Source organism: Lissotriton helveticus, chromosome 9 (genome assembly GCF_964261635.1).
Source record: "Lissotriton helveticus chromosome 9, aLisHel1.1, whole genome shotgun sequence".
NCBI classification, from domain to species: Eukaryota; Metazoa; Chordata; class Amphibia; order Caudata; family Salamandridae; genus Lissotriton; species Lissotriton helveticus.
This window is the reverse complement of record NC_136070.1, coordinates 279,121,210-279,148,770: the sequence shown is the minus strand read 5'-3', so window position 1 is coordinate 279,148,770 and position 27,561 is coordinate 279,121,210. Positions and strand designations below refer to the sequence as shown.

The 27,561-nt window shown below is 45.2% G+C and overlaps 1 protein-coding gene across 11 annotated transcripts in view; it reads right to left on the bottom strand.

Annotated features, from left to right (window-relative positions):
- Positions 1-27,561, bottom strand: part of NRXN3 (neurexin 3) — a 2,205,897-nt gene that overhangs the window by 1,060,606 nt on the left and 1,117,730 nt on the right. For 8 of the 11 annotated variants that reach the window (XM_078659982.1, XM_078659983.1, XM_078659984.1 and 5 more), the window contains one exon: positions 23,335-23,361. The exons of the other annotated variants lie outside the window; for them this stretch is intronic. In XM_078659982.1, the coding sequence (XP_078516108.1) occupies positions 23,335-23,361 (27 nt within the window). The remainder of the gene's footprint in view (positions 1-23,334; positions 23,362-27,561) is intronic. 11 annotated transcript variants of the gene reach the window in all.

The following is a 27,561-nucleotide window of genomic DNA, read 5'->3' as shown; positions in this document are numbered from 1 at the left end:
AGGCTCAGCACCTGTGCCTCATGGAGGAAAGTTCTGCATTTTGAGACCTTCAAAGTGCATTTGATAATGGGATGCTGGTTGTGCCAAACAGGGCAGAGATCAGCTCACCTCTGTAATATATTGGGGGGAGCCTGAGCCATTTTTTAAGAGCCACTCTTGAAAACAAGCACTGGTACTTGTCACTCATGCCATGCCTGTTGTTTGAAGAACACTCTCAGAACAGCTGTTCTTTTGTTCTATGTCTCATGGAGTGTTACCTTAGGCAGCTGTCACATTCTCAGTAGTGGCCAAGTAGGGTTTTAGGGAAATGACGTGATTTTCCAGTACAAGGCGCTTATAGAGGAGTCAATGTACTTTTCCCATTCTCCTCACCTTCGAGATACATAAATGTGTGAAGAATTGTCTGGACTAAACTACGAGACTATGGGTTTCCGGTGCCACCCCAGCCCTACTGCTGCATAAAGAATATTTAACATCTCTTCCACTTTGAGGGTTCATGGAAAACACAAAAACAAAATCTGTCCTGATTATGGGAGATTATGTTAAGAAATGTTGAAAACTGCGCATGGTCAGGCCATATTCTTGGAAGCCGCCACCGCAGGGCTATCAAATTATCTTTTATTTGCTAAAGAACAGATCTACGGGCCCCCGGGGCCCGTAGATCGTAGGGGGGGGTGTATGGTATGCATATGGATGAGCCCATCCTTTCTTCCTTTTTTAAAGATCCCTGACCGACTCAATGATTGGATGGATCTATGAATGAGACACTTGCAGTGTGCTTCATGCAGTACTACCCGCCTCATGGTCATGGTCCCAAACAGGCAACGCCAACCGGTGCAGTGACATGTGTGCAAACAGGAAGCAAGCAAAGCAGGGGAGCTGTGCAAAGGAAAATCCATTCAGATGAGGTTAAACATATCTGGTGAGGTGTGGAGCGCAAGCAGAGAGTGCCAGTACCATGTCTGATGTCAGGTGGAGCCAATGAAGTCCTGCACCCCCCCGTCCTTCAATTCATTTGTGACCCGATGAGAGGTGGTACCTAGGGTGCTGGACTCATAGGTACTCGGTCAATGCAGATGTGCTATCAAATTATGAATTTCAAATAATCCACTGTGGGCAGAAATGTTTTATTGGTTAGACTTGTCCTTTGAATCACAGAATTTTAGCGTCCTGTATCAGGTGTCACCTTTGGACTGGGATGAACAATTATATAAGGAAAACAGGGCAGGCCGGAAATTATACTCTAGAACCGACGGATGCCACCTCAGTCCTCCATTTTGTGATACTTGCTTCCACCTCATAAGACAGCTCTCAAATAAATAACCTCTGTGTTTAATAAAGAAAGGGTGGGTGGGTGGAATGATGGTGAATGATACCAGGGCCTATTTCACTGTGGCAAGAGGGATGGTGAACAAGAATTATTTCTGCAGACCTGACATACTGTTCTCAACTTCTTTATATAGCTCCTCTTGCCAACTTGTTACTGCTTTCCTATTGCTGCATATGCCGACCTTTACTATTGTCTAACAGATTTTCCCAACTTTCAATGGTTGAATGGGCCAGACAGCTAAGACACGTCTGCAGCTTGCACACAAAGCTGGTACATTAACCTCTTCAGCTTTGGCACCAGCTCCATTAAGACCATTTTTCAATAACCTCCTTTCAGATATTACTCAAGTCAATTCATCTTCGGATAGGCCTGTTTTGGATGAAGCTGTAAAAAAGAAGGCCCTTCTATAAATTTGACTGGAAATAATCATACATTTTTGTTAAAAATTATTGGAGTGGAGGGTAGGTTTCTTTTTGTCAAACCATGCATGAATCTGTAAGCTTTCGTTCTACATATCCTTGATAACTGATCTCAGGAGTAAAAAACAAGGTGTGCTGCAGCCCAGTGTGGGGACGCACTGTCAGGGCAGTGAGGAGGTGCTGATCTCCAGATTTGATGTGCATTGCCAGAGCTGTGCTTGTGGTCATGGTGCTGGTATGGCGGGGTTTGAAGGTCAGCACTGAGGTGCTTCGGCAGAACTGTGTTTGTCCCAGTTCAGGGATCGCTGGCTGTGCTACAGAAAGGATTGAGATCCATTTGCTGAGCGGTGTGTAAATTAAAGCCTGGGCATTGTTCGCAAAGTTCCACTATGTGGAACTACGAAAGGTGATCAAAAAACTCTGCCACACACGCAGAGTTCCGCAAGCGGCAGAGTGTGTTAGGTTGTGCGGAAAATACTCTTCTTTGTGTAGAGCTACGCGGATTGGGAAAAACTCTGAGTGGAGTGAAATTTCACGCCAAGGCCTAGTTTAAATCCTAGAGCTTCCGTAGCATGGAGCATCGATTTCAGTTTTAGGGTGGGTAACAGAGCTGAGGTGCTCCACACCCCAAAAGCAAGAGGTGATACAGGTCAACAATGAGGTGGGCTGGCCGAGCTGTCTGTGGGTGCCCTGTACAGAAATTGAAGAGGGGATTTGTAGATCAAACCTGAGGTGCGTTGACAGAGACATAAGTGGTTCTCAGTAATTAAATACTGAGATGTGAAAGAGGTCAGTTATTAGGGGGCTAATCGACCTGTGTGTGGAAACTAGTACCCAAATGACGTGGGTGCTTTATTAAATGAGACATCTTTTCTTATTTATATGCGATTCGCATATATTATTTTACAGTCTTAGATGCTGTAAATAGCCAGTGCTAGCACTACTCAACTAAAAGGCATTTTTTTTACAATTGGACTTTACTGCCTCAAATGCTGGATAAGTCGTGCAAGATTTCAAACGTGTGACCTGCCGTCTACACACAGTTAGAGCCCTTAACTCAATGAGCTATATTTCCAGAGCAGGATTTGAGAACACCTAAATAGCAGAGTGCATGCCGAAAACACCTACATTGGCAGAACAGTATTTTTATCACATATAAAAGTGACCTTGATGTCAGAAGGTAAAGAGAGATAAATAGATGGCTAAAAACAACAGGGCACAGCACAATTTCACCAGCTGCCTGTCTAGGTAGGTCCATGGAAAGAACGTGTTATTTTTCGCTACACTACTTGTTATAAAAAAAAAACATGAAAGCCACATTTCCTCCAGCAGCGAAAAATGTTGACAACTTAATCGGACTTTCATCGCCAACGTTGCATGTTCTTCCTCGTGCTGTGGACTAATGTAAGGCGATCAGTGGGAAATATACGGTAAACGCAGAGCTTCCTATATTGGTTTTACAGAGAGACAGGTTTGTAAACAGCGAGCCAAGCACATATATAGATATATAGTGTGTAGGTTTTCCAGTGAATGTTTACACTGCATCTAGGAGTCCTGCTTTGGTTATTGTGTTACTCTCTAGTGCAAACAATTGTATGATTCTCCATTCCAATAGTTATATAGCTTCTGCCCTCTAACGAACACAGATGCTTTCCCTTTGCTCTCTCAGGCGCAGTTGTACACTCTCTAATATCATGTTTAAATAATTTGATGATCCCTGCTCTCTTATGTCAATGGTACTGTTAGTTCTTAACTTTGGACAAATAGTTGTCTTAACTCTTCTCTCCAGCGAACATGGTGTGCTCTTTGGTGCAAGCTTCTCTTTGCGCACAGAGTGGTTGGAGCTCTATTATCTACAGCAGTTTAGTTCAGGTAACAGGGCTGACTCTGAAGTGCACACTATTCTTTAGTGCACACATCTGCACAAGTTCTATTCTATAGAGTGGCACAGTTTCCAAGTCTCCGATGATCGTTTCTTCTCTAAGCCTGTATCTAGCAACAGTGGAATCCTTGAGGATTCATCCCTGAGTCACGACACTTTTTGACACTGAGAGAGCGCAACTGACCTAAATGTATGAGTACATCACACTTACCTGTAGTAAGCACAAATCATGAGGAGAAATGCCATGAGTGCTAGTAGTATCTGCAATTATATTCTGAATGTATAGCTAATGTAGAGATTTAAGGAGAAGTGGAACTAATACAGAAATGTGTGACACTATATGATTTTATTAGATGTGATTATTCCTGAATTCATGTCGTGTAAGCTGCTAAAATGTAAGATGGCATGTGGTTAAACGCAGAATGTGGTAGGCCTCAGGGCCAGAGCTAGAAGGGAAGGGGAAGGTGTTTCTTTTCACGACATAGATTGAAATAATGTTTTGGCCATTGCATTTATGGGCCATGATTTATAGATGTGTTTACTGAATAATAGAATAAGAGTATTAACATGCTTTAATTAATGAAGAAGTTGAATGCTATAATCATTATGAGAAATATTGTAGGCCTGAAATGTTTTAACATTGATTTACACGTACATGTCTGGGCCGAGAAATGTTGCGAAACCTTTTTGGAAGTCTATGAGAGTTGGGTTCTTGGCTGCAGATGTCTGTCTGCAAGAGAAAAGGGGGAATCCAATTATAAATGAATGAATAGAGGTCTGTTCAGTAGACGGCCCAGACATGGAGGAGGGTTCTGGAATGTTTAAGGGGTATCAGCGGGCCGGAGAAGAGTCTGAGAAGCAAGGTCAACTCCAACGTATGAGGCCCAATACAAAGCAGCATGGAAAAAGCCAGAAACTACACCACGTGAGGGGCGTCTCATGAGGGGCGTCTCAAATGTTGTTGACTGTTTTGTATTAGGGACAGCACCCCTGGGTGGAGTTAGAGCAGATGCCTGAGGACCCTTTAGAGAGCTGATGGGTAGGCAGAGAGGGGTCATGACTGGAGAACTATAGGTTTTCATCAAGAGACTTAGAGTGAGTGACTTCCCTTGGGGGTCATTCACTGCTGACACCTTTGTTAGGTTGGGATTTGGTTAAGTAGGGATACCATCTAGAGCAGGGTAGGGACAGCCTAACCTGTGTGTTTTCCTCCAACTTAAATGAAGGAGAGATATGCGTCAATGCTGATAGCTTTATTATTCTTAGAACTTGTGTTAGTAATTTCCGTTGCTCGTCTGAGGGCTTTCAGAGAGCACATGTATGTAGTTGGACCTGTGCATCTCGTGAATCTCATTCTGAGATGCCTGTATTTGCAGCTTATCATATCTTTACAATAAACTTTTGAAAGCTAGAAGTTGTCTGTGATCTTTTGGAGTGGGGTCCTTTATTGGGTGAACTAGCTTGGGAGAGAGGCACTTTCTTCCTCAAAGACAGGCAACAAAGGTTCAGTCGACCAGATCGAGGTTTGGATCAATAGTGCTAAGGTATCGATCAAAATCTCGCCCTTCCAGTTGGTAGCTATAGAGGATGGTTGCCTTCTTGAGGACGGTGACCTAGGCCAGGTTAGCTTACCCCAAGGCCCCTAGAAATCGATGATCGGAAGAACCGCCCGCTGAAGAAGATCCGGATGACGTGAGACAGAAAAAGCAGCAGTATCGGTCGAGAGTGAGTATAAAGGGTCATGCGTGTTAGATTGCGGTGTTTTTGTATTGTATCTATGTTGTAATGTCTGGCGGAGTTGAATGTCTGTAGAGTGACTGTGGAACAGGTTGTGAGCGCGCGCAACCGGTGGAAATCTTAAGTTCAAGGAGAGCTTAAGTGGTTCGGGTGTATCGGACACCCAGAGTAATTGTCAAATAGTGTGAAGGGGGTCATGAGGTACCATTGATCACCCGAAAGACCGAGATAGGGGGAACGTAAGAGTGAGTGCGTGAGTAACGGACGCTGGTCGGAGGTTACTGTGTGTGTGTAAGCAACCTATCAGAGAGACGATAGACATTTCGTCAGTTGTGTTGACAATTACATATAGACTGTGGACGTACAGTCGAGGGAAGTGACCGCTTGGTCGGAAGTAGTCATTTTTCGGTGTATGAATGGGACGCATGCATGACCGGGAGACGAGTTGAGAAAGGAGGGGTGCTGCTGCGAAGCGGAGAAAAGTGACGTCAGGAAGTGTCGCGACGTGATTGGCCGACAGGAGAAAGACCGCGCTGTGATAGGCCAGCTAGCAAAGACGTCAGAAAGTGTCGCGACGTGATTGGCCGACCGGAGAAAGACCGCGCTGCGATAGGCCAAGTTAGCAAAGCCGCGACAGGATTGGTGGATTGTCATCAGGAAGTAAACAGAGTAGCGAGGCTGGATATTGTGCGTATAATTATGAAGTGTTTTAAATGGCTGAGAGCGGTGTTCAAAAAAGAGAAGCGGGGATCGTATGAGGGGGAAGAAGCCCCGCCGGAGGGTACGCCAGCTCGTTACATGGCAGTGAATGTTGGGTTGCATACGATCCTTTGGATATCAGAGTGGAGTAAGATTACGGAAGGAAATGAGGAACTGACGTTCCCGAAGTACGGGACGTTCAGATTAGAGGTGTTACATCGATTAAAATCAGTCATGACCTCAATGAGACCCTTGCCTAGACCGACCCAGTTTGAAGCTCTTGATGCATGGATTAGGGCAGCGCATGAAAAGAATATGAACAGACGACAAGAAAGGGTGAAACGATCGGTAAGGGCAGTGCAGGATGCCAGGTGGGATGCGGATGCTAAAAGATGGAGAGTGCATAACATGGAAGTAAATAAACTGTACCCAGTGTTAGAGGTGCCCGTAAATAAAAGCCCCCTAGAAGAAGATGATGAGAGCGAAACAGAGGACAGCCTGATAAACAGATTACTGACAGACAGGCCACCCCCGTATAATAGAGCAGGGGGAGAGGTCGAGCATAGTGAAGGAGAAAAGGGGGGCAATGCAGGAGAGCATAGACCGCTTCCCAGTTCAGAGTGGGATCCAGAGGCAAAGAAAGAGCTGTCCCAGCCTAGTCAGGTGCAACAGGTAGTCGGGAGGTTTGTGGTACAAAGAGCGCCGGAAACGGAGTGCGCCACATCCTACGGATTACCAGCTGCACTACAGGTACCTGTTACCATAGGTCCTATAGTATCGATATATGACCCAGAGAGAGCAAGAGGGGAAGAACGGGTACGGAAGGACAGAGAAAGAGCAGGGACGGCAAGGAGGAACGATACGATCAATTCCCCAAGTCAGATGCCGATACCCAGAGAGTGGAGCACCCCGATGCACACAGCAGGGGACCCAGGAGGGGATCCTGGGGGCCCTAGATGGCCAGCGGATCTGAGGGGAACCGGACGAAAATCCTTTCAAGAGCTAAGTGAGTACATGAAGAAGTGGGATGAGGCAGTGGAGGCTCACAAGAGCATCATAGCTGCAGAAGCTGAAAGGGAAAGTCAGGACAGCAGAGCTCGGACTCACTGCGGGGCTGGGGAGAGCAGCCCGGAGTGGGACTGTAGAGAGAGAGATAGTAGGGGAGTCACCCATTGGGCCCGGAGTGGGGATAGAACAGACCTGGAAAACGGGGGCCCCGAGAGTGGAGGGGTGGCGTGCCCAATACTCAGTGAAGGGGAGAGGAGAGCGCAAGAGTACAGAAACAGCTTTAAGTGTCCACACTGTGTGCCCGGCACCAGAGAACAGAATGGGAGTTGTGAGAGGTCGCACCATAGTCCCTGTGATGACGGAAATGAGCGCAGCCCAGGGAATATGGGGAACCAGGAAGGATCGTATCGGATACTGAGCGATACTAGGCAAAGGGAGAGTAGCGACCAGAGGGAAAATAACAGAGAGGAGTATGGTGAAAGGAGAGAAGCAGGAGAGAGTGGGCAGAGCAAGAGTGGGGGTAACAGGCCCGTGTTCCATCACCTTCCAAGATCGGATGGCCGAGCATGGGACCTGGAGAGATGGGAGCAAGGGAGAGCACTCATTAACTCTCCCGAGCCCAAACGTAGAGCTCGGAGTTGGGATGGTAGGGAGACCAGTGAGCCCCCTTCGAAAGACATATTGCGAGCTGAGATAAAAGCTAAGAGACTCGATGTCGCCAGTTTAAGGTCAGACCTGGATGACATGATAGATGGTACCCTGCCTTTAGAAAGAATGGAAATGTATGAGCAGGATGAAATACTGTATATGGCAAAGGACATCACTCGAAAAGCGAGAGCAATCCATGAGAAGTTAGTCGAACTAGCAGGCAAATATATGGTGGACCTGTCAAGAACCAAAGCATTACAGGGTAACCACAGGCTACATTACACAGATCGAGACCTAGATGAGAGGAGAACGATTGGGCTGAAAACGCACATAAGGGAACTGATCACTGGAATAAGGACATGGAGGGCACTAGATAAGTGGGAAGAGAGGTGGTCCAAGAAAGGGACCGGCAGGAGAAGCATGCTTGGTATGACACCAGGAAGGCTGCAGGGAATAGAAGCATACCCTTTGCGTGAAGTCGCCAATGGGAACTATGTGCATGTCCCTTGGAGTAGGGGAGATTTAGCTGCTTTTACCACCTCCTTCCCCAAATTGCGGGAAAACCCAGTGGAGTGGTACAAGCAAGTCGAGAGATTTGTAAAAATCTCAAAGGTCCTATGGATAGATCTGAACACGCTGTTCGACATTGTAGTACCAGGAGATCTGTGGACAGCATGCAAGGTTAGCGCTGAGTGGCCCACAACGGAGCCGGAGAGAGATGCTAAGACTAATGGGCCGTCCGAGATTGTGATGGCAAAATTCGAGAGAGTGATGACTTGGCTGAAAGAGAAAGTGCCAATGCAAGACATAGATTGGGTCAGAATAGACCGAACCAGACAGGAACCCAAAGAGACCGTCCACGAATATTACGAGAGATTGCTGAAGGCGTTTAAACAGTATAGCGGCCTGGATGTAATGGATCCAAAAGACATAGGGCAATTCGTGTCCAAGTTCGTCCTGGGACTGAGACCGGATATTAGTTTAATGATTCAGCAACACTCGATTTGTTGGCAAAGTAAACCCCTAGACGAAATACTGAGGTATGCCAGGTACTGCTGTGATGAGATAGACTCCAAGGCTAAGAAACTAAAAGAAAAGTTGATGGTGGTACAGATGCAGGCAGCAGGAAAGGGGGGACAGCAGCAACAGCAGCAAGGAACAGGTACAGGAGGAAAGAAGCAGTACAGTCAGAACAAGGGCAATGAGGAGAGTTCCACCTTTAGACCCAGATTAGACATAGCTGCCTTGAAGAAAACGACTAGGTGCCACCAGTGTAACGAGGTGGGGCATTGGAAACGCGAGTGTCCCTACAATGTAGAGATAGGAGAGCAAGGGATAGAGGAGGAAGAGGTCCAGAGCGCGCCTACAAGAGGGGTGACGCCATACCAGGGAAAGGTGCTCAAAGGGGGGGCTCCTCCCCGAGCCCAGTTCCCGCAACCTCCTCGAGTAGGGACTATGGGTAAGACCTATAGACAGATGCCCCTGTTTGTAGAAGGAGAAGAGTGCTATTATGTGGACCCATTAACCGGACAGAGAGTGGAAAGAGAAGACTGCACCCTCGGGGCAGCCTTGGAGGTGGACCAGAGGGGACCCTATGTCGAAGCAGAAGTAGCAGGGTGCCCCACGACCTTTCTGGTGGACACAGGAGCCACTAGGTCCACGATCAGATCAGCTGCAGTTCCAGACCTGCCCATGTCTGGAGAGACCATACAAGTGGTGGGGGTCGCAAACAGGAGAATAACCAGCCAATTGACAGAACCAGTACAGGTGAAAATAGGGAAGTACAGCGATGAGCACCAGTTTGTGGTTTGCGATTCAAGTCCTGTGTGTCTGCTAGGCAGAGACCTGTTGTGTAAATTGAATTGTACAATATACTGTACACCTCAGGGAGTGGAGGTATTGACCAATGATGATGACGCAGACTTCAAAGTTGCAAACTCAAGAATATGCGTGGAGCTGTACCCTACTTTAACAGTAGATGAGCTCCCCTGGGACTTGAGAGAGACAGTGGCACCAGAAGTATGGGACTTCACTGGGGAAGAGATTGGATTGGTCAAAGGGGTGGACCCAGTGAAAATTGTAGTGAAACCGCATGCTGAGTTCCCAAGAACACCCCAATATAAATTGACTCCAGAAACGATTGCAGGCATAAAGCCCGTAATCGAGTCCATGATTAAACAGGGAATACTGAAAGAAATCGTGGGTAGTCCATGCAACTCCCCGATTATGGGTCTGCAGAAACCAAATGGGAAATTCCGGATAGTACAGGACCTTCGAAAGATTAATAACATAGTCGTTTCGTGTTGTCCAGTGGTACCGAATCCATCAGTGATACTGTTTCAGATTCCATTCCAAGCTGAGTGGTTCACTGTGATCGATCTTTGTCAGGCTTTCTTTTCGATCCCTCTGGACGAAGAAAGCCATTTTCTTTTCGCATTTAAGCTGGAAAATCGCGTCCTAACATGGTGTCGTATCCCTCAGGGGTATACAGAGAGCCCATCGATCTTTAACCAGCTTTTGAAGAAAAATCTTGAAAGTCTAGTGCTGCCCCAGAAGTCAGTTCTGGTCCAGTACATAGACGACCTCCTCGTGGCGTCAGAAACAGAAGAAGCTTGCAGGGAGGACTCCATTGCTTTGTTAAATCACCTAGCTGCCAATGGGCACAAGGTGTCCCCGGGAAAGTTGCAGTACTGCCTGACAGAAGTGCAGTACTTGGGACACAGAATAGAGAAAGGCAAACGAAAGGTGTCACCAGACAGGATAGAGGCGATCATGAAAATGAATGCGCCTAAGACACAGAGAGAGGTCAGGATGTTCCTAGGGATGGTGGGCTATTGCCGACAGTGGATCGCGAACTTTTCACTGAAAGCAAAGCCCTTGCAAAAACTGACGCACAAGGAGGTGAGCGATCCGGTACCATGGGACAAAGACTGTTTGATGGCATTCTTACAGCTGCGAGAGGACCTGTGTCGTGCTCCGGCATTGGGAATGCCTGATTACAATAAACCATTTTTTCTTTACTGTTGTGAGAGAGAAGGTTGCGCGTTGTCTGTGTTAGTCCAAATCCATGGGAATGCCCGTAGACCAGTTGCTTATTTCTCGGCTACTTTAGACCCAGTAGCCGCAGCGTTGCCCGGATGTCTCAAATCCGTTGCTGCAACGGGTGTCAGCATTGAGAGATGTGAAAATATCGTCATGGGGCACCCGTTAGAGGTGTGCGTGCCCCATTCTGTTGAACTGTTGATGACCAGGACCAAAACACAGCATCTGACCAACAGCAGGCTCACGCGCTATGAGCAAGTTATTCTTGCTGCAGAGAATGTGACCCTCAAGAGATGCTCTGTTTTGAACCCTGCCACCCTGATGCCACTCCCAAATGATATCGAGGATGATGATGAATGTACAGACCATGACTGCCTCGATGTGACTGAACTATGCACCAAACCCAGACCCGACATCGTAGATGAGCCACTGACCGACCCAGACGAAATTTTCTTTGTCGATGGCTCATGTGTAAGAGACGAAGTTGGGCAGTTGAGAGCAGCTTATGCTGTTTGTACAATTGCTGGAGTTGTAGAAGCTGGATGCCTGGAAGGAGTACACTCCGCTCAGGTAGCCGAGATTATTGCCTTGACACGTGCTTGCTTGGCAAGCAATCAAATTCGAGTCACCATATACACCGACAGCCAATATGGTTATGGGGTGGTTCATGATTACGGGCAGTTATGGTCTCAAAGAGGGTTCATGACCTCTTCAGGCTCTCCCATTCGCAATGGAGAGTTTGTGCGCCTGTTGTTAGAGGCGTTGCAATGCCCAGCAGGTATCGCAGTTGTAAAGTGCACCGCACATACCAGAAATGAGGACTTCGTCTCGAAAGGCAATAGATATGCCGACGAAGTCGCGCGGTATTGCGCAGAACAAGGGTACTCTTTCACAGAGGTGGAAGTGGGTGGAATAAATGTAAGGACTGAATTAGCCATGATATTGGAAACTGTTGATACTTGGGATGAACTGGCAAACATGCAAGAAAATGCTCCTGATTTTGAAAAAGAAACATGGGAAAAGGCAGGATGTGTAATGGGTGAGTCCCATTTTTGGGTCTCAGCAGATGGCAGAGCAGTGTTGCCCAATGAGATGGTGAGCCCAATGGCCAGACACATACATGGTCCCGTACACTTAGGGAGAGACGCTATGCTGAGAGTGTTTAGACAGACTTGGTACAATCCTAAGTTTAGAATAGCAGCAGAAGCAGTGTGCCAGCGTTGTGTGACCTGTCAGCAGCTGAACGTAGGGAAAAGAACACCAGTTGCACTGAGTCACATAGGAAGGTCTGGAGGTCCATTCAATCGAATGCAGATAGATTTCATTGAAATGCCGAGATGCAACCGCCTCCGCTATGTCCTGGTGGTTGTTTGTGTGTTCTCCAGATGGGTTGAGGCATACCCTACACGTAGGTGCGACACCCTCACAGTGGCTAAGTTACTGCTTAGGGAACTCATTCCGCGCTTCGGGGTGCCGGCCTCTTTGGAATCAGATAGGGGAACGCATTTCAACAGCGAGCTTGTGAAGATGATTTGTGCAGCTCTGAATATCGATCAGAAGTTGCATTGTAGTTACCGACCAGAAGCCTCAGGAATTGTGGAGCAGATCAATGGCACGATCAAAGCCCGAATTGCCAAAGTGTGCTCCTCAACGACCCTGAGTTGGCCTGACGCCCTGCCATTGGTCCTCATGAGCCTTCGTAGTACCCCAGACAGAAGAACGGGGTTGTCACCACATGAGGTGTTAATGGGGAGAGCAATGAGGCTGCCATCTGTCCCAACTACTGCACTGTTAAATATCACAGATGATATGATCCTGGACTATTGTAAGGGGCTGTCTGACGCCATTCGTTCTGTGTCCCTTCAGGTGCAGGCTGCCGAGGTTCCATCGTGCCAGGGCCCGTGCCATGACCTGTATCCTGGGGACTGGGTCCTGGTGAAAAAACATGTGAGAAGAAGCTGCTTGGATGTTCGTTGGCGTGGGCCCTTCCAGATCATCTTGATTGCGAATACGGCTGTGAAGGTGGGAGGCCTGCCCAATTGGATCCACGCGTCACATACGCGAAGGGTTCCAGCACCTCGGGAAGAAACAGCTCCTCTCTCGGATAGACGTCCAGCAGAGGACCGAGAAGCCATAGAGGGGGCTAGCCAAGCTGAAGAGGTGCCAGCGGAAGCAGGGAACGAGTCTGACCAAGCTGAGGACGGTCAGTACAACAGCGAAACAGACGACGCTACAGAAGGAGAAAGTAGCTGGGAGTACGAGTCAGACACTGACAGGTCTGACAGAGAGCGAGAACAGACAAGAAGGAGAAGGAGTAGAAGGGCACGTGGAGAAGCTAATTGGCCGCAAAGAAGGAGCTCTAGCCTGAGGTCAACTCCAGAGGTAACCCTTCCTCCGATATCAGAAGACTCAGACCCGGAAGAAGGTGCTCAGGGCGCTGAAGCACCGGACCGAAGAAGGTCAAGAAGAGTGCGTGTGCCTAACAGAAGATACTCCACACCTGAGTGGACATATCTGGCGACAAATGTCTTTGAAGCAGGAGACAGGGAGGATTCGAGCGGTGGTGGTGTCCAGTTCTGAGCCCATCGTCACTGTGGAAATACGACTGTTGGTACCCGGAGTCGAACAAGAAGGGTCACTAACATTCATGCTCCCCAGACCTCCCCGCCTCAGCAAGTTAAAACATATGTTTCTTTCAGAATTGCAATTCCCCGACTTTGGTACAACGATAACAGCCCATGAAGAGCACAATCTTCGTTTGGAAATACTGAACTTTGCTATCGAAGCTGCAGGCACAAACCTGATAGTAGACTGTTAAAGGACTTTGTAAATAAAGCGAGCATAAAAAGAAGATTACCTAGCGCCCAGGAAGCAGAGAATATTAGGGAACTTCCCTTGAGTTGATGGAGAAGGGCTAGGGTTGTCTTTATTGAACTGTTAAAGGACTTTTGCGAAGAAGGTTGTCAGCTTCCAGTTGTGTGGATTCTAAAGACAAAAGGATTAAAAAGAGACTGTAAAGGAACGAGAAGAAAAGAACTTTGTGCCAAGATAAGAGAGAGCCATATTGTCTGACGAAATGGAAGCCGGCACCCAGAACCGCAGAGCTAAATGTATAATAGGTACACTAATAGTAGGAGTGATAATATTAATAGCTTTAGTGGTAACAATTTCTTATGTACAGGGACATGAGGAAGAGGCGAAGGTAACTGATGTGAAATCTGTAGAAACGCTTACACCCATTGTTGCTGGTGAGAAAAGGGAAAACACTCAAGAGAAAGCGTTATTAGCTGCAGAAGCCCGCAGATTACACGTAGATGAGTCCCAAGGAGACTTTAGGTCAAATGCTTATGCTAAACTCTTATATGAATACGTGGATGCCATGGAGGTTAAGGACTGTTACGTCTGCATGCAGTTGCCGGCGTCTGTAGATGAAGGCATTAGATATCATCACCTCCCGCTGACATATGGCATTACATGTAGCTTATTGCTTAGTATATTTTATGAGAGAGATAGTTTTGAATACTATTTCTCCAACTATGATTCAGTGTTGCCGGAAGTCCCAAATTATAAGCAGATGAACAAATGGGACTACTGGAAGAGTGAAGACAGATTGGCCAAGTTCTTCATTCCTTGGATTACCTTAGATACTTCACATGCCCGTAGAAATAACCTGACATGCAAGGTGTCAGAAGTCGAGAAGAAGTTCATAGGGCAGGTGGATGATCGTTACAGGAGACAAAAGATTTTGAAAAAATCAGGACAATGGAAAACAGATTGGACCGAGGAAGAAAAGGCACACAAGAGAAAGGGTAGTAGTGGTCCAATAGCTTTAGATAAGACGCAGAGAGGAAAGCTATGTCTTCACCGAGCCAAAACGTATTATGAAAATGTATACGTGGGAGAAGTCGACTGTGAACATGCTTTCAATATAGAGTACTATACTAAAGATTTCCTGAAGGGAATGCAAGTGATTCCAAATGTGTATTTTGTATGTGGAAGAAATGCCTACGTGAGACTACCTGACAACTGGTATGGATCATGTTACCTAGCAATTGTCTTCCCCAAAATATATCATGCACAAGACTTAGTGATCATCGAGGGCAAGACATCATCGAGGGGAAGGAGAGATATAGGAGATGCAGAAATGGTTGGAGATGTCTTTGGAGCTATGTTCCCTCTTTTAGGAGTAATCCTTAATGATGTTAAAATTAGACGACTGGCAACAGTTGTCGACAGGTTGTCTGCCAGCACTGCTCAGTCCTTAATGCTGGTAGAAGGAGAGATGCAATCGATAAGGGCTATGGTTCTTCAGAACCGTCTTGCGTTAGATGTCCTACTAGCAAAAGAGGGCGGAGTCTGTAAGGCTTTGAAGGTCCAGGAATGTTGCACTTACATTCCAGACAATTCGAAGCCCCTTGAGAAAGTTATTAGGAACATAACTGATATTCACAAGGAGATCGAAGACTTGAGTAGAGAAAATGTCTGGGAAAAGGTGGGCCACGGAATGAGTGAAGTTGGAGGGTGGATTTCCACCTTAGGCAAAAGCTTTGTGTGGTATATACTAAAACCTATCATCATAATATTGATCTGTGGGATTATATTGTGGGGATTGGTGAGGGTATTCAAATGGTACAGAGCAAGAAGGTCAGAAAGGGCCCAAAGAGAGCAGCTGCAGAGATTGGCTGCCATACAAGATAATCAGTACAGGAGTCTGAGGGCTCTGGAAGCGCAGAGACAAGTTATGCCAGCAATAACTGCAGTTTAAATGTTAGTGATGACCCCGAGAGGTCATCAAAGGGGGGAACTGAGAGAGCGCAACTGACCTAAATGTATGAGTACATCACACTTACCTGTAGTAAGCACAAATCATGAGGAGAAATGCCATGAGTGCTAGTAGTATCTGCAATTATATTCTGAATGTATAGCTAATGTAGAGATTTAAGTAGAAGTGGAACTAATACAGAAATGTGTGACACTATATGATTTTATTAGATGTGATTATTCCTGAATTCATGTCGTGTAAGCTGCTAAAATGTAAGATGGCATGTGGTTAAACGCAGAATGTGGTAGGCCTCAGGGCCAGAGCTAGAAGGGAAGGGGAAGGTGTTTCTTTTCACGACATAGATTGAAATAATGTTTTGGCCATTGCATTTATGGGCCATGATTTATAGATGTGTTTACTGAATAATAGAATAAGAGTATTAACATGCTTTAATTAATGAAGAAGTTGAATGCTATAATCATTATGAGAAATATTGTAGGCCTGAAATGTTTTAACATTGATTTACACGTACATGTCTGGGCCGAGAAATGTTGCGAAACCTTTTTGGAAGTCTATGAGAGTTGGGTTCTTGGCTGCAGATGTCTGTCTGCAAGAGAAAAGGGGGAATCCAATTATAAATGAATGAATAGAGGTCTGTTCAGTAGACGGCCCAGACATGGAGGAGGGTTCTGGAATGTTTAAGGGGTATCAGCGGGCCGGAGAAGAGTCTGAGAAGCAAGGTCAACTCCAACGTATGAGGCCCAATACAAAGCAGCATGGAAAAAGCCAGAAACTACACCACGTGAGGGGCGTCTCATGAGGGGCGTCTCAAATGTTGTTGACTGTTTTGTATTAGGGACAGCACCCCTGGGTGGAGTTAGAGCAGATGCCTGAGGACCCTTTAGAGAGCTGATGGGTAGGCAGAGAGGGGTCATGACTGGAGAACTATAGGTTTTCATCAAGAGACTTAGAGTGAGTGACTTCCCTTGGGGGTCATTCACTGCTGACACCTTTGTTAGGTTGGGATTTGGTTAAGTAGGGATACCATCTAGAGCAGGGTAGGGACAGCCTAACCTGTGTGTTTTCCTCCAACTTAAATGAAGGAGAGATATGCGTCAATGCTGATAGCTTTATTATTCTTAGAACTTGTGTTAGTAATTTCCGTTGCTCGTCTGAGGGCTTTCAGAGAGCACATGTATGTAGTTGGACCTGTGTATCTCGTGAATCTCATTCTGAGATGCCTGTATTTGCAGCTTATCATATCTTTACAATAAACTTTTGAAAGCTAGAAGTTGTCTGTGATCTTTTGGAGTGGGGTCCTTTATTGGGTGAACTAGCTTGGGAGAGAGGCACTTTCTTCCTCAAAGACAGGCAACAAAGGTTCAGTCGACCAGATCGAGGTTTGGATCAATAGTGCTAAGGTATCGATCAAAATCTCGCCCTTCCAACACCTATGTATCCACGTTGGCAAACCTGGTGAAATCTTCTGATTTCCCGCTCTTCTCCTGAACCGCTTGCATCCAGTTGCTTTTTTCATTATCACCTGACCATGGCAGTGTTCTGGACTATCTTAGGAGCCAGCTCTCAGTGGAATCCAACATGATGTTACAAAACTGCTTTCAGCTCAATGGAGCAAAGACTGATGTACTGGTGCTCAGGAACCAGCCTCATTTGTAGTCACTTGACAGGTGGCTAGATTACTTTGTCCTTTTCCTCTGGTAAAAGCCTCTGCTGAAAAATCTTAGAATCTAGATGGATGCCGATCTCACTATGGACGTCTAGGTCAAGAAACTGGCCGGATGCTGTCTTAGGCTTCTAAGAAGTCTTAAAAGGTTGATCTGGACCCTGCCTCTTACCACTGAAAAAAAGTTGAGGCAGTCATATTGCACCTGGACTACGGGAATATTTTTTATCTTGGCACCCCATCCTCTACCATTAGGCAGCTGCAGCTGATCCAGAACGCTGGAGCCCGGCTACTACTACATATCCCAACACACCAATGAGTCTCTTCACACCTTTCAGCGTTACATTGGCCACTAGAGGAAAAACAAATTCAATTCAAGGCTCTTTGTATCGTGTTCCCGGATCGATATACCTCAGACATTTGATCCAGCTTTACCACGCTTCCAAATTATTGTGTTCTGCCCATTCTAACTTAGCTATTTTGCCTAGGTTTAGCAGATCAACGGATGTCAGCCACCAAGACTGTGGATTGCTCTTTCTCCCCAACTTCACCTCAGTCCTAACTAAATCGCTTTTTAAAAACTGTTAAAACGTGTTTTGTAAGTGCAGGTTGGCTTAGCTGTGGTTCTTTCATGGTACTCAGCCCAGCTTGGGTTGCTATGATATATATATATATATATATATATATATATATATATATATATATATATATATATATATATATATATATATATATATCTATATATATATATATATATATATATATATGTGTGTGTTTGTGTGTGTGTATATATATATATATATATATATATATATATATATATAGATAGATAGATATACTTTCATATATATGCATACATACATACATATATTTCTGTGCTTCAAGGAACAAAGTTTATTGACAGTCTAGCACATATCTATCAAGAAATGTTTTCAGCAGAATGCCTTTCGGAAGGGTTCTTTTCAAAGATTAACACTTTTGATTTGTGACCATCATGGTCTGAGCTTTGCTCTGGCAGAAACAGAGCTCAAATAGTGCTTCACTGCAGAGCTCACAGAGGTGAAAGCCCTATTGATTAGCGTACCCCAATGCTACATGCTATCTGCTTTCTAAAGCCCTTTCTCTAGTTCACACAGTTATACCAGCAGCTCTGCTCTCTTGTGCATTGAGGTATTCAAGATCTATCCCCTAGCACAGAAAGGGTTGAGCTCTCTTCCTATTGTCGAATGGTGCCCGAGGTCTGCTCTCGAACTCACAGCTTTGTTCTGATCTCTATCACACAGTTACATAAATAGTGCTGGTCTCCAGTGCTCATATCCTTCAAGTCCTGCTTCCAGGCACAGAACGATCTGTGCGTCCTGTTCTCTAGTGCACAAAGTTGTGTCAGCTTTGACTTTAAAAAAGAGAACAGTTGTTCTTATTCTGGTCTCTCTGGAGGACGAGACTTTGTTGGATATGCGTCACAGTGAACACAAATATGGGCCTCCCACATGCACAGCGTATGAGCTCTGCTGTTTAACGCTCAGAAGGTGTATGATGCTTCTCTCTCGCAAAGAAAGGCTCAGATCTGCTTTCTAAAATCACACAGGTGTGCTCTGATCTCTACCACGAATGCTGCACAAGTTTTGCCCTCTGCCACAAAGTGGTGAATGAAGTCTGCTCTGTAACCAACAATAGTGAATGAGGTTTGCTCTCCCAACGAAGGAGCAGGGCTCCCTAGTGCATACGAACATGCATGTACTCTGCTCTGTGCCACGCATGAGCTGCTCTCTAGGACACCAAGGTCCCTGGGCAGGGGCGTAGCTACCATTGCAGCAACGGGTGCAGTGGCACCAGTGCCCTGAGGAGGGGGGGGTTGCTCTCTCAACGTAGGATCGGATCTCCTTAGTGCATACGAACATGTATGTACTCTGCTCTGTGCCACGCATGATCTGCTCTCTAAGGCACCAAGGTCCCTGGGCAAGCCCGTAGCTACCAGCTGCAACAGGTGACTTGGCACTGGTGCCCGGGGCCCATTGAAAACCTGTTAACTGCTGTATTTTACAGCCCCAACAGGAGATAAAGGGGGCATTTTCCTTGTTTGCACCAGGGCCCATAGCTCTTAAACTACGCTACTTACTGTGCACTGCTCCTGCTTATTGGGCCCAGTTGTCTGAAACCTGCTCGATAGCAGAACTGTGAGAGGGTAGCACTGTTACACTCGTTTGAGTTGTTCGTTCTGCAAGAGAGCTCGTCTTCCTATAGCATTCCGTCAGCTCTGCTATGGAACAGACAATGACGCACTAAATTACTTCACGCAGCCACTTCTTAAAACGCGCACGTCGAAGGAACAGGCTCCGGCGGGAGGGAGAGGTGGCGCGCGGAGGCCTTTGGCGCGCTTTCTTGCCCTTCAGCTGGAGGGGCCGCGCGGCGAGCAGCCCTGCTGCGCGTGAGTGGGAGGGGGAGGAGCGCGAGCGCGCGCAGCGGCGCCGGCCGCCGCCGACAATGGAGCTTGATTTGTGGAGAGGCAGAGGGAGGAAGGCGAAAGGAGGCTCGGCAGGTGTCCGGCTATTTAGGGCAGCTGTTATTATCCCGGCTGTGTTTTCAAAATCCAATCCGCAAATGATGGACAGCAAAATTAACAGGAGACCAAAGTGGAGCCCAGGCACGCCGCGCTTCGAGCCAGCACTGCCGACAGGCAACCGTACTACCGCGAAAAGCGGCGAAAGGGAGTGAGCGACAGCACCTGAATGCAAAAGTGCAGGCAAGCAGCAAGGTGTGTGCGTGTGTAGGGGGGGGGGGGGGGGAATGCATCCCATGACCTGGCCCTTGGAGAGCCTTTAAGTCTCTGTGAGAGACCGTAATCTATATGATAGGCCTGCTATAAGAACTACCAGAACAGAGCCGTTGGCATTTGTAGACCCTCCCCTATCTGCCAGTTCCTACAAGGGTGGACGCCATCACTTCCCAGAGCATGTCACCTGGTGGGGTCAAAACACAGTGCTTGGGAGGCCAGGCAGCACAATTTGAGGAATGCACAACACAGTTAATTTCAGGGCGCAAGTCCTAAAAAAAGAAGTGGGGGGGGGGCACTGTCACCGGAAGTGACGTCACAACAGTTAGTGAGGTCACAAAAGGTGGCTTGCACCATCAGATTCATTGCCTCCCCTCGCTCACCCCTTTGATGCGATTGCATCAGAGAAGCCAGCGCGTGAGCTGAATGGGTTTCAATCTCGTCCCAGAGAGGCCAAAAAGTAAAGTCCAGCTTTTGGCCAGGGGGGACGGCGTCCACCCGGTAAAAACACAGTAAAATAAGTCGGGGGACGCCGTCCACCCGCGTGGTACCCCGACTCGAGCCCTGGTTAATTTGGTTTTGATTAGAGTTAGATTTATAGAGCACAACTGTGGCCTGAAAGGTATGCTGATTCAGGCTCTCATAGGAACAGATTCGAAAGAGTCAGACATGTCGTTAGGCCCTTCCTAGCAGCAAATAGATCAGAGGTGGATCGACTGCCGAAAAGTCGAGATCGAAAAGGCATGGCCGCCTCCAGCCCTGGATTTCCTACATTTAGGAACAATTGGAGGTTGGCTGCGGCTGAAAACAGAGGTCTCTGAGGCACATAACAATGGGTTATTCTCCATTAATCCGCAGCCCATAATGCGTGCAAAGTTTGCTCAAAAGAGCACATCTCCTCAGTTTTCAGGTTTTGTCCCCATAGAATTTTAGGGTGTTTACGCCGAACGTGGAAGAAATATTGCTCAGTTCCTACACTTCCTAAGCCACTCCAATACTCAAGTTGTTCAACACATGATGTAGTGCATCTGTCTGACACTGCCTTAGCTCTGAAAGTCATCCAGTTTACCTCTGCTCAAAGTCTGTCACAAGAGTGAAGAATGTGAGAGGGTGGATGCTTTAATGGTGGAAACTTATAGAGGGAAAACTGCCAAAGAGGGACAAAAATTGAGGAAAGGCTTAGTCAGAGATAGAGGCCTTTTGGTGTTTGTGGTGACAAGAAAAAGCAGAGCTGTGCGCAGATTTCAGGGCACTGTGGGTCTATGTATATTCGGTCAAAAAAAGCCACCTCAGAGTTTCTGCTTGACAAATGAGCATTACACATATTGCATCTTATTTAATTATGGGCATTTACAGTTCTCAGTATTTGAGGTCTGCCTAGCACAGCGCCTAGAGTGTGAACTTCACCCAAAAGCGCAACAGGGAACTGAATACAGCAGCAAAGATACACATCCAGCATATGTGTTAAAAGAGAACCCTTACAGAGTGTCAGGGATTGAGGTGGATTATTTCAGTGGTGCAGGTTATCACTGGTACTGCAGGGTATTCATGAACGATAACAGGGCATTATGGGGTTAAAGCAAATCGTAGATGGGACACAAGGTCATGCCTTAAAATGAAAGTAAAACACATTGAGGATGAGAAAGAAGTTCAGTTCTTAGTATGAAAATAAAACATATTAAAGATGTGAAAAGAGATCAGTTCTTAAAATAGTGGTAAAACACTTTGAAGATCGAAAAGAAGATGAGATCTTAAGATGGGGCAAAACATTTTGAGGAGGGTTAAGTAGATCAGTTCTTAATAGGGGAAAAAAACACATTGAGGATGGGAGAAGAGATCAGTCATTAAATGGGCATAGAGATATTGAAGATGTAAAAGATATCATTTCATAAGATGGACACTTTAGAGATTGGAATGAAGATCAGCCGTGAAGAAAAGAAAAGGGTGAAACACTTTGAAGATGGAATAAGTGAATAGTTCTTAAGATGTTGGGTTAAAATACTTTGAATATTGGAAATGAGATCAACTCTTAACATGAGGCTAACAGACTTCAAAGATGGGAAAGGAGTTTGGTTCTTAAGACGATGTAAACTCTTTGAAGATTGGAATGGAGAACAATTTTTAAGATGGGGTAAGACACTTCGAAGATGTAAAAAGAGATTAGTTCTTACGATGATGGCAAAACACTTTGAAGATGGAAAAGGAGATGAGTTCTAAAGATGGGGGCAAACACTTTCAGGATGGGAAAGAAGACCAACTCCTATTAGGGCAGTAAAGCACACTGACAATGGGAGAAGAGATCAGTCTTTAAGATGGGAAAATAGATCAACCCTTAAGATGGAAGTATAACAGGTTGAAGATGGAAAACAGATTAATCCTTAAAAAAGGGGGTGAACACTTTGAAGCTGGGAAAGAACATCTGTCATTTTTGTGAAAAGTATGTTAGGGAAGGTGTGGAATGTAAAGGGAATGAAGGACAGGAAAGTCTGATGAATGGGGAGTCTTGAAGCATAAATGTTGCAGGCAGAAATGTGTTTTGTGTAGGACTCTTTCACTATATGAAGGCAAATATATCAACACTGTTTAAGGAAAATAAAATGGTAGGGCCCTGGTAGACGTGTTTGGTGGTTTAATATTCCCCATGCGTGGTGTGTGGTCACTGTCATTCTGTTAGGTTGTTGACATCATCATTTTGCCTTTGCCCTTGTAATGGCTTGGATAAAGCTCCTTATGCAATCTCCTGTCAGTCTGCAGAAAGTATGCTTGAATAGTTCCAGCATGAGACATTGAGTGAAGCACAGGACATAAATAGCACAAAACATGTAACTGACTCAATTCCCGGTCTCACTTTTTACCCTGTGGTTGCATGCATTAACTTCTGTGCACTCTTTGGTAATTCCACAACAAGCAAGACCAGATAAGTAACAGGAGGAAGCTAGTGACAAATAAACGATACTATGCAATAGAGGACATAATAAACTACATGTCATTGGGCGGATGGCAGGCAATTCTGTGCAGGAGTATTTTATTAAATAAATGTCCAATGTTTTTATTCATCTGTGGTTAGGGTTAAGGGCATTTCCAAGAGTGGGCACTATTAAATGAAGGAATGGCTGTTCTCTTCTTCGAGCAGGTGGTACAGACATAATTTGCCAATTTCCCTTCTAAGCACATTTTAAACAATGCCCACATTTGGTGTGAAATTGCACATCACATTGTACCATGCCAATTGAGCAGACATGGTTATTTCAAAATGTGGCAGAGGGGTTCGGCTTCCCCGCTTGGCACCCGACATGAGACAGGTACTGTACACTTTCAGTCAGAACGAGTAATGGAACATGAGCCTCTACCTTGCAGGTCAGCTTTGGTCAACTCAACTTTGTTAGCAAAAGAAAAGAAGAAGCAAAAAACAAACAAAGCAGAGGTTAGTAAAGGCAGATCACCAGCTCAACATTAACCAAGCAACCAGCTACGCTTACGCCAGCAGCCACAGTGAGGCCAGGTGCGTAGCCATGACAGTGCATAGTTTGACAACACACAACTAGCAAAGTGCCCCGTCAAGCCAGAGAAATCCATTACAGAGCACATATTGGGACAACACCCGCCACCACAGAGCGCAGTTTGGGCACAATAAAGCCTGCATATAGAGTACTAACAGAAGAGCAGGCAGCTGGAATAGCGCGCAGGCAGCGGAGTGCTGGTCTATGCCCCTGAGCCACTTGGCCAACAAAGAAGCGCTGCTTGAACTTTACACCAGACTAGTGGGGTACTGTGTAGTCACATCAACCTTTAGTACACCATTCAGGATCAGCTCACTGGTGGGATAGTGTATAATTGAACAGACAAGAGCAGCGCACAGCCAGAACAGCATGTAACTAGATTAATGTACAGGCAGGACAAGGCATACCAAGACAGCATGATGACAAAGCAAAGCAGCGATGAAGTCTTGATAGCACTATTGGGACGAAGAAGCCCTGAAAAACATTTCCGGTGTTCAGGAACATGCAACTTTGGGAATGCCAGTAGGAGCAACAGTTGCCGCTGGACAGGGGTTCAGATAACATTTGGAAACTCATTTTGTTTTGAGATTAAAATGTTAAGGGCCTGAAGATCGGAAGTAACTTCAAGGTAAGAAAAGCATTTTCTGTGGAAGCATCTCTTGTTTTCTATTTCAATGCCTGAGTTGCAACATCATAGTTTTCTGAGATTGACCATGTTGTTCTCTGATATCCTTTCTTAAACTCCAACAATGTGAAACACGCTTTTCAACTCAGACAACCGTTTGAATTCCAATGTGCACAATTCTTGCAGGACAATCAAATATCTAATTCTGACATCTGTCGCCTATCCTGAAATTTATAGAAGTTCCAGTGCCTTCGGGATCAGCTGCTGGAGCTTTGATGCTTTCAGAAACAATGCGATTCACATCCGACCAACCAGCAGAACCACTCTGCATTCAATCATCTGACATCGTACTCAGTCCCATCTCTTCTCTGCAAAAGTATTCACCTCAACGCAGGGCTGTAGTCACCTCTGCCCCAGCCTGTCCTGGCTTCATCCACAGTCAGATCGGCATTTGGACAAATGGAGAGATTTCTCAGAAAGTCAAGTGGATTTAAATGGCAGCTAAAGCCGTGGCAGAGTTAGCCACATGCCAAGCTCTGATTACACCCTTCTAGTTAACTTACTGAAAATCCAGAGGCAGCCCTGGATGATCTGACCAATTTTCAAATGATTTCCAACCTCCCCTTTCTTACAGAAGCCCTAGGAAGCTGTGATCAAGGTCAGCTCAACATAAGATCAAGATACAGCAAAGTCACATAATTCTAAAGATATTGGACTTGTACTTTATATTCTTTATAAAGGTTACACCTGCTTCCTCATCCTCCTGGACCTGTCTGGTACAGTAAACCACTCCCCTTTACTCACTCTTCTTAAGGAAAGGATGAGCTGAAGGGAGCGGTTCTCGGGTAGAGTCCATTACTGGTCAGGGACACTTTTACAACGATGACATCCAGATCTCTTTGAAAATGTTCTCTGCCAACAGCATTAAAATCTCAACTCGCGTGCCAGCTGATAACCAGTCCTGCATGGCGATACACCACTTTATACCCAACCTGCTTAAAACAAACCTGCTTCTGATCTCCCCCCACGCCCCCACCCAAACAGCATTGCCCTAGTCCAAACCCAGCCAAATGCATCTCTGGCATGATCTGACACCCATCGCTATTTGATGCACCAAATTACTAAACTTTTTCCAGACCAAAATCTGAAACTGCAAGCACATATCAACCTTTTTAATGAAGATGGACAGCATTCGCCAAGGCTCGTAGGGAGCATAAAATCACTCATCTTAGAAAATGACTTTAATCTAGTGATTAAGGCTCTGTTGCTATCAAGACTGGACTATGAAAAAAATCACTACTTGTAGGAATTGGTTAACAACACCTAGCCCCTCTCAAAAAGGTAATCCACTCAGCTGATAGGCTGGCTATTGACACTATAACATTTGGCCATATCTCTTCTGTCATTTTTGGAATTAATTGGCTCCACGTGGAGGCCAGATAAATCTTTAGGCTTGCCTGAATTACCCACAATGCTATTCACTTTAGCTCTCCAATGCATCTAACCCAAAATAAAACATCTCCGTTTACAAGTGATAAGTGTGGAGTTCCCGCTCACTCCTTATCAAAATCCTCATATTCAAGAAGTCGAAGACTTTAAAATAATCATTCTTCGGGGGTGCTTCGTGCTTCCTAGGCCTCGAGCTCTTATCCTCAGACTTCAGAAATGTTTCTACTTATGACTCATTAAAGAGTTCTTGTCACTAGTACTTCTCAGTCAAGAACGTCTAGTCTCTGTCATTATGACTGATAAAACCACATTGTTTTTCGCAAGGTTTTAAATGTTTTAGAATCTTTTAAAATGCATTTTCTGGTTATAAACACACAATATACTTAGTACCCACTCATATTGCAGATTTTATTGTATGATTCCATATTTGCCAAATTGTATCTTTATAGTAGAGACATTCTTTCTCTTATAATCCATTACAGATGGGCCTACTGTGGTACGGAAAACTGGTAATAAATAAATACAATACCATGCCTAGATTTTGGAAGTCCTTGCATTTTTAGGGAATTTGATAAAACACATTTACACTTGAAATGCTGGAGTAAATGACTCACGAAACACAACAATTAAGTCAAAAGATAGAGGAGAGCAAAATGTTTTAATCAGGGCACAAGGAGTGGAAGGGGAGGTTGGTCCTGAGGCATGAAAAATAAGTAAACGTCATCTTAATGATTACCGTTTGTGCCTCAACAGCAGGAAGTTACATTTTCAGGAGACAGCAGCCAGTGAAAGAGAACTACTTGGATTCTATAATTTTATTGTTTTTTTTCCTGGTCTTAAAATGTCCTATGAGGGCAAAACAACCATTCTCCTTTGTATACTTTTAGATCTGGAAAATTAATTTGTCACAAAGCTAGAATAGATTCCTCACACTTTACAGGAAAAACAACTCTGCTTTTATTAAAACCCTGACCCTCATCCTTTCACTTTTCCAGCACTACCAGGAGGTAATGTGCTATGGGGTTTGTAAATCTATCAGGACACATTACATAACATGTAAAACATATAGTGGTACTTTGTCTGAAAACTAGATTAGAGAGTCAAAGTTTGATTTTTTTGTGTGAAAAACATCTAAAATCATATCACGTAAAAGATACATAATACGCTGTCATACACTATGGCCTTATGTTTACATTCCAGGGTTTTTTGATATTTATAAACCACTGCATATTTAATTGTGTTTAACATTAAAAGCAAATATATTAGGCACGACTGTAGATGTTGTGAAACCAAATGAAAGTCTATTTTACACTATTATGCAGCGGGCATTTAATGTGCCTACTGATTGTTGATAATGAAAGAAACTGAATAACGAAAAAATGTGTCACAATACCAGACTAAAGGCATTGTAATCTATTACCTTGAGACTGTTAGGTTTCAGTGCACCGTGCATATTGAGAAAATAGATAAAAAGAACATAGTGTATTGTTGTCTGTTATGTATCATATACGTGCCATATGTAATAATTTAGTCAATAAATAGTTGCCAATTCATTGATTAAGTTGTCTGTGTGTGCATATATGCCTGGTCTGTGTGTGTGTGTGTCCCATTCAGATATCTACCATCATTAAATACAACAATGGGTAGAGATCAGGCAAGCACATACTTTCAAAAACAAAACACACAAAAATAAACTCCATACAAGAAGTGATAATGGCAGGCAGAGCAGACCATTATCTTCAGAATAATGACTGGAGGACAGGAAAACACAGCTGGTTGAACTGCCAACCTCCCAGTCCAGATTCTTGTAATGAAGGACCAAATTCGGGGCCATCATCACCATTACTGACCTGCAGAAGACAGCATGGCCTTCTCCTTGCCCAAGTGGCTGTACCTGCCAATGTATTGTAGATAGCTTGGTTTAGCAGTATCTGCTTCACAATATTTTTAATGTCTGGCCAACTGTGAGATGATATAGCCCACATACCCCAACGGAATGGAGC